This window comes from Sorghum bicolor, chromosome 10 (genome assembly GCF_000003195.3).
Source record: "Sorghum bicolor cultivar BTx623 chromosome 10, Sorghum_bicolor_NCBIv3, whole genome shotgun sequence".
Lineage (NCBI taxonomy): Eukaryota > Viridiplantae > Streptophyta > Magnoliopsida > Poales > Poaceae > Sorghum > Sorghum bicolor.
The window spans coordinates 46,029,613-46,037,545 of NC_012879.2; the positions used below are offsets into that span (position 1 = coordinate 46,029,613).

The 7,933-nt window shown below is 45.4% G+C and overlaps 1 protein-coding gene across 1 annotated transcript; it reads right to left on the minus strand.

Moving 5' to 3' along the window:
* Positions 7,128 to 7,490, minus strand: LOC110431155 (CLAVATA3/ESR (CLE)-related protein ESR1-like). Its single transcript, XM_021449870.1, has one exon. The coding sequence runs from the start codon at positions 7,488 to 7,490 to the stop codon at positions 7,128 to 7,130; it is 363 nt and encodes a 120-aa protein (XP_021305545.1).

Sequence of the window (7,933 nt, forward strand, 5' to 3'; positions counted from 1 at the left end):
AACCAAATTATGGCGCCTAACGTGGCGCCATAAATTGGTGAGAACCCTTTAGTCCCGGGCCGTGCCACCGCCCGGGACCACCGCCCGGGACTAAAGGGTCTTTTAACCCCGGTTCCAGCGAGTAACCGGAACTAAAGGTCAAGGCTGGAACCGGGGTCCTTTACTCCCGGTTCCTAGCTAGAACCGGGGTTACAGACCCTTTAGTCCCGGGCGGATGCACGGCCTGGAACTAAAGGTGCACTGTCCTATAAAGGGCAGAGCTCTTTCTTCTCCTTCCCCACCGTGCCCGATCTAGCCCTAACGGCCGCCGTTGTCTTGTCTTCGTCCATGACGTCGTTGCCGCCGCTCCGAGCGGTGCCCCGAGCAAAACTCCGTCGCGCCGCCCCGAGCCAAACTCCGTCGTACGCCGTGCCCCCACCGCCACTACTCCCTCTCTCTTTTTCTCTCTCTCGCGCGCCCGCCGCCTCGCGATCGCCCGCTGCCGTCACGCGCGGCCGCGCCTTCCGCGCCCGACAACGCCCGTCAGCGGGGGTCAGTGGCGCAGGCTGTACGCCGTCGGCCGCGCGGCCACACGCGCCCCCACTGGCGGCCGAGCCCCCCGCGCGCGCCGCCACCTCGCGAGCTAGAGCTCGCCCTAAAAAATATGAAAAAACAGAGAGCAATAACTTTAACTAAACATATAGTAAAAAATATTAATATTTATATTACATAATTAGGCCTTGTTTAGTTCCAAAAAATTTTGTATTTGACACTATAGCATTTTCGTTTGTAATTGACACTAGCATTTTTGTTTGTATTTGACAAATATTGTCCAATCATGGAAGGCTCAAAAGATTCGTATCGTCAATTCCGACCAAATTGTGCAATAAGTTTTTATTTCGTCTATATTTAATACTACATGCATTTTCGGATTTTGGTACTGTAGCATTTTCGTTTGTTTGTAGCAAATATTGTCCAATTATAAACTAACTAGACTCAAAAGATTTGTTTTGTAAATTACAGACAAACTATGCAATTAGTTTTTGTTTTTTTTTCTATATTTAGTGCTTCATGCATGTGCCACAATATGTAAATGTGATATAATATTTGTTCCCTATTTCTTCCTTCTTCCAGATCGACGTCTCTCTGCCGTCGTCACCGAAGTCCCCGTCGAGTCTCCGCACCTACCGCCGTCTCTCCGCCGTCTCACCACCTTCAAACTACAGGTATGTCGAGATGGATCTATTAGTGGTACAATTAGTGCTATAATTAGTGGTACAATTAGTGGTACAATTATGATATATTTAATTATTAGCAAATGATATACACTAAACCCTAAACCTAAGCTCTAAGCCCTAAACCCTAAACCCTAAACCCTAACCCCTGAACCCTAACCCCTAAACCCTAAACCCTAACCCCTGAACCCTAACCCCTAAACCCTAAACCCTAACCCTAAGCCCTAAACACATATACTCTCTCTCTCACACACTTATTTGTGACCGGTTCAGATCATGCCACTTTTGTTAGCAAATGATGTAAACCCTAAGCCGTAAACCCTAAACCTTGAAACCTAAGCCGTAAACCCCAAACCCTTAGCCGTAAACTGTTGCGGAAAACCCTAAGTTGTAAACCCTAGTTTTATATATTGTTTCCTTGTCAGGTATACACAGTAGTGCTAGTAGTCATGTGTCACCAATTTCTTATAAATCTAGAATATTGCCTCTGCTCAAATTCATATATATTTATTTATTTTCATGTATATTATAGTACCAATTCTTATTTATTTTCACGTAATATATATACGATGTTCTTTAATGTAATTAGTGATGTTCTATGGTGTATTTAGTTTTTTTCACGTAATATATATTTGATATTATATAACATATTTTAGCGATGTTCACATAGTATACATATAATGTTCTGTGATGTATTTAGTGATGTTCACACAATATATATGCGATGTGATGTTCTATAATTTATTTAGTGATGTTCTATGGTGTATTTAGTAATGTTCACTTACTATTAGTGGTACAATTAGTGCTATAATTAGTGGTATAAATTAGTGGTACAATTATGATATATTTAATTGTTAGCAAATGATATACTCTAAACCCTAAACCTAAGCCCTAAGCCCTAAGCCCTAAGCCCTAAGCCCTAAACCCTAACCCCTAACCCCTAAACCCTAAACCCTAGTTTTATATATTATTTCCTTGTCAGGTATACACAGTAGTGCTAGTAGTCATGTGTCACATATTTCTGCAGAAATGGCCGATCCGAGAGAACACGAAGAGGAAATGATGAACCTGATCTGCGGTCCCACTAAAGAAGTTTATCACGATGATCGCGAAGGCGATGAGAACTCTGAGGGCATCGATGACTGCTCTCAGTATTTGGTCGACCCGAATGAGCAAGACAATGCTGGCCAGTAGGTCTGTAATATAGCAGTCTCCTTTGTTTTTACAGATATAATTCAAAATAATATCTTGTATTAAATTGTCTTGTTTCTTTCTACATAGCCCTCTGGCTCGACGACAACCACGGGGACCAGCCGGAGAGTACGAGGCCCAAAGAAGCGTATGGAGGGCCGGTTAGTAATCTCAGAATTCGAGGAAGCAACAGGCAAGCCACTTGGACCCCATTCAAGGGCCTTCGTGAACCACTTAGGGTACCTTGTCCGGGATAGGATCCCAATCAGTGTCCGTGAATGGAAGGAGAACAAGAAACACCCAGAAATCAGTTGTCTCTAGACGTGACAAGGAGCTACTCTGGGGTGATGTATTGCAACATTTCACACTGGAGACAAACGATGAACAGTTGAAGGAAAGAGTCCGAGATTGGTCTATGAAGAAGATGGCACCAATATTCCAGGGCTATAAGAAGCGTCTATATCAAGACTACATCAAGAAAAACATGACTCCAGATTTCAACTCTCCGAACTATGCGAAGCTACGACCATTTTGGGACGACTTTGTACGGTTCAAGATGTCCGAAGAGGCTCAGGAACGGGTGAGAAAGAACCAAGAGAATGCCCGGCGCAAGACCTACCACCACACGATGGGATCAGGTGGCTACCAAACCACCGTTCCTACGTGGGAAAAGGCCGAAAAAGAGTTAATCGACAGGGGGTTGGTGCCCGAATCCCTCGAGTGGCCTAAGCGCGCGAAGCACTGGTTTTTCGCTCACGGAGGCTCACTGGACCTTGAGACCGGAAAGGTCATGTATGGGGAACGCATCCAAGCTGTTGCAGAAATATTCCATCAAGCCCGCTCCATCGCTGAAAGTGGAGAATGGCAGCCGAATAGAGATAAAGATGAGTTGATATTCGCCCTGGGGAACCCTGAGCACGGTGGACGGACGAGAGGCTATGGCACCGTGTCGTGGGAACATGCCTTCCCTGCTGATAGGGAAACTTATAGAAGCCGTCAGAGAAAGAAGGAAGAGGACAGGGAACAGATACACAGATTGGAGGAAGGACTCATAAAGACCCAAGAAGTGGCTCAACGGGCCCTTGAGCGGGAGCAAGCGCTGAAGGCCACAATGGATGAGAAAATCCAAAAGGCCATGGAGGAAGCTGTAACTTCCCGCCTCCAAAGCTTGTCACAGCCACCGGCCGCCAACATCAGCCCTTGCTCAGCTCATCTAAAGAGCAGTTGTGCTTCTACGGAGGCGCCTGCGAGGCAAGTTGATGACGTAGGGCTGCGATTCCCGGTGGACGACGTCACCGCTCCGTTGACGTCTTGTGAGCTCCATATTCCGGAGGGCGATGGCACAGTAAAGGTGGCTATCGGTGTCGTATCTCCTATCGACCCCACCAAGACACCAAGGATCCACTCTTTCCCAATACCAGCCGGATATGCTTATGTCTCGGTGGATAGAGTGGTCAGAGGCCGTGAAAATATGCCTCTCGATATCGAAGGCGGTGATGGAGAGAAGACACTTGGTGAAGCGGAGAAGACATTCATATGTTGGAGGAAACGGTACATCATTATTCCTGGGGGTGCCGCCGCCACAACCGAACCCTAGCAGGTGTGCATTATTGTGGACGCTACTGCTTTTTCTATAATTATATACTGTATCAAATTACATTTAGTCATGTATACATATATCGTATTTGTTTTTCTTCAAATCCAGGGCCTCCCCCCACCGAAGTCTGTCTGTCCATTCACAGCATGACCATAGTGCCGTGGGACACGACGACGACGACGACGACGTACAAGAGAAGGCCGCATCCCCACCACCGGCCGCCGCATCTCCTCCACGAAGGAATCCAACGCCGCCCGTGGTCGAATCTCCTCCACAACAGCAAGCTCCACCTGCGCCGCTGCCTCCGCCAATGCCGACAATGGCCGCCGCCTCATCGGCACCGGTTGGTGCTGCATCGAGGAGGAAGAGGTCGTCCGCCGAGACACAGAGATCACTCCAACCACCTGCGGCAAAGAGGAAAGCTTTGAACATGAAGATCCCGAAGACGACCAAGCTTCCATATGAGAAGACCGATGAGGAAGTGCTTGCTGCAAGCAAAGCGGAAGTCAAAGAATTCTTTGAAAAATGCAAAGCTAATAGAAAAGCAGAGCAAGAGCCGCCATACCTAATGTATCCTCGTTCAAAGCTACGTCAAGTGGTGTAGAAAATTACAGACGCGAACCGTGCTGCGAGTAAACAATTAGGGTCAACAATATCAGACTACGACCGTACTGTCCTAAAGAAAATCAAGGCAGACAAAAGAAAAGTCCAGCAAAAAGTTGCACAGCTCGACCAACAAGCGCAACAATCAGTTCAGCCACTAGTGGTTGCGAATGAGTACGGTTCAAACGCCAACTTGCTGGCAATGACTATACCTGCTAATGTGGACTTAGATGAACTCGGGAATTGGATGGAAGAAACTGGGCTGCCCCTAGAAGCACTTCTAGGGCGTACCGATGCGCCAATCCACGGAGGTGTCGATGACTATCAGAGTCGGTACATTTACGGCAGAAGTATGTGCCACCCTGAGAAGGTACGAGGACTTGGTATGCAAATATACAAGCTGCACGAGTACTACTTGAGAGTCAGCTCAAAACATATAGAAGAAGAATTGATTGCCGTCCGAGTCCGCGACCGACACTACTTCCGTGGAGATGACGTCATATGGATAGATTTTAGTGAAGTACACCAACTTCTCCATATGAATGCTCTCGACAAATCTCTCATGAGCTGCTACTGTCTGTAAGTGATTCTTCCTTTCAATCATTAATCCCATTATAGCATATGTATGTATTCGTAATAACTACGCTCACGATGTGCAGACACATGATGAGAGAACAAAGATTGAAAAAAGACAATCGAATTGGTTTCATCGATCCATATGTCGTGTACAAGGACACTAAAAGTAAAGATCCATTGAATCTGAAGCCTAAGGAAATGGAGAAGAACCTCTGGAGGTTCTTTTATAACCAAAGGCATACGGAGAAGATACTCTTCCCTTATAATATGGGTAAGTATTGTGTTATATCATGTCTTAGTTAATCCGGTATTAAGATATACATATATAAGTTGACTCTAAACAAATGCAGAGATCATTGGATACTCATTGAGATTAAGATCACGGAACAAAAAATACATGTGTGGGACTCAATGAAAAAAGACCTGGCACTCTATCAAGACATAATAGACATGATCCAGAGGTAAGTATATATCATACTTTAAATATCGATGCGTGCTCCTTTACTTTATTATGCTAGCTATACCTAATCAACGAGCGTCTTATTGGGCAGGGCTTGGGCTTGGCTACAACAAAAATATCGTACGGATCTGAATGTGTCACTTCCTCCTCCTGTTCTACTCCCTTGGGTGCCCAGGCACCACGCAGCCGTTTGGAACGAATCTATGTGGATACTATGTTTGTGAATTTATGCGGTGCACCCTATCTAAACCTGCTCAAAGTGTTCTAAAAGTAAGTAACATGCATGTGTATACAGTAAATTCATATCTTATTTATTTGTTCAAACTAAATAGATTTTATGTATATTAATATCTTTTTAACTAATGCAAATGGAAGGAGTGGATTATGAAAGATAAAGTGTTCGAGTACACATTACTCCTTGGAGTCCAGGAGACGATCGCCGGATTTATCAACGATCATGTCATTCCGGAAGACGGCGAGTTCCACTTATACCCGCAGGGCTTCAAGCCCATTCCAAACAAGGACGAACACTTGTATGAGCTTTGAGTGGGCGGCCAAACATTATGTATTCATTAACCGGTGGCAGCACACTTGATTATTACTTGTACATAATATTATTATTGTAAATGTAATGTGTATGTACGTATGTGTATAGCTATATAATATATATAGATATATATATATTATACGGATAATATATATACGTAGTTTCATATTTTATTTCTGTGCAATAATGACGCTCTCGTATATGTGCAACGTATACGGATAATTACGGCATATACGATTAAATTGGAGAACATATACAATTGAAAACCAAAATCAATAAAGAAATGAAAAGGAAAAAGAAAAACAAAAACAAAAACAAAAAAACCTTTAGTCTCGGTTGGTAATACCAACCGGGACTAAAAGAGGTGGCCAGGGGTGGCGCCACGTCACTGCCTGGCGCCCCCTGTAGTCCCGGTTGGTAATACCAACCGGGACTAAATGTCCCCATTTAGTCCCGGGCCGGAGAGCCGGGACTAAAGGTGGGACTTTAAGTCCCGATCCCTTAGCCCCGGCTCGCCACCCGGGACTACAAGTGGTTTTCGACCGGGACAAAAGGCCTCTGTACCAGTGTGCTACACTAGCCGAAGCTAAAGTTATATCCTTAATCGAGAGTGGAGAAATTTATCCACGCCGATCGACACATGATGCTTTATATGCATTACGCATTTGTAGACGAAGAAATTATATGTAGACCAGACATTTTGTTTTATATAAGAGAGAAGAAATTTATTTTTGGCACATTCAAGCTCCCCAGTTGAACAAATACAAGAAACGCACGGCACACGGTACAATCTAATAATGCAACAAACAAGGACCAAACAACGTACGTACGCACGCGCGCGTACATTACTACGCCTTCTACGTACAACGCCTGCAAGCATGCATGTCCACGTCATTACCCGCCTCTCGTCTTCCTCTTGTATAGATTCGTTCCCGGCCTCTATGGGCTCGTCGGAGCAGCAACCGACGTGGGCGGCGCGTCGCCGTGGTGTATGGGGTCCGGGCCGGAGGGCACCTCTCTCTTGTTGCCGCCAGCACCGTCGTCACGCGGCGTGAACGACGCGAGCCTCGGCCGACGGCCGACGATGAGGCCGCGCTGCTGATGCCTCTCCCTCTCCCTCTCCCAGTAGGCCACATTATTGCCGCTTCCTCCGCCGCCACCTCCATTGACGGGGGCGGCAACGGCAAGCTCGTCACCCGTCTGCCGCCCCATGCGTGCCGCTTCCGACGTCGTCGTCCAAGAAGCAAAGAGAGCGCAGAACAACAAGGCAGCCATCGCCATCGCTGCCACCTTTGACGCCATAGTGTCGATCACCAAGCAAGACTATCAAGTTATGTTGTATACTATGATGAGTGAGTAACAAAGGATCTATAGAGCTAGTGCACAAACAAGCTAGTATAGTACAATATATATGTTTTTGTTGTCTACAGATGGTGATCGATCGAATATAGTGGTGGTAAAACACATGCAGCCCAAGGCCAATATATATACCCACCGATTCGAGGCCAGGCGAGGAAGCTGCAAGGAAGAACCATTTTAACTAACCGATGGTTAGTTTATTGGTACTAAAAAGACCATCCTTATTGGAGAGTTTTATATAGTGTTGCTTCTGTCATGACATAAACCTTGTTGTTTCAAATAAATCATTTCAACTTTCTTAGAGAATCAAAATATCTCATGTTTGATCAAAACCATAAAGAGAATTACAAAGATTTACGATATTAAATAGATATATTATGAAAATA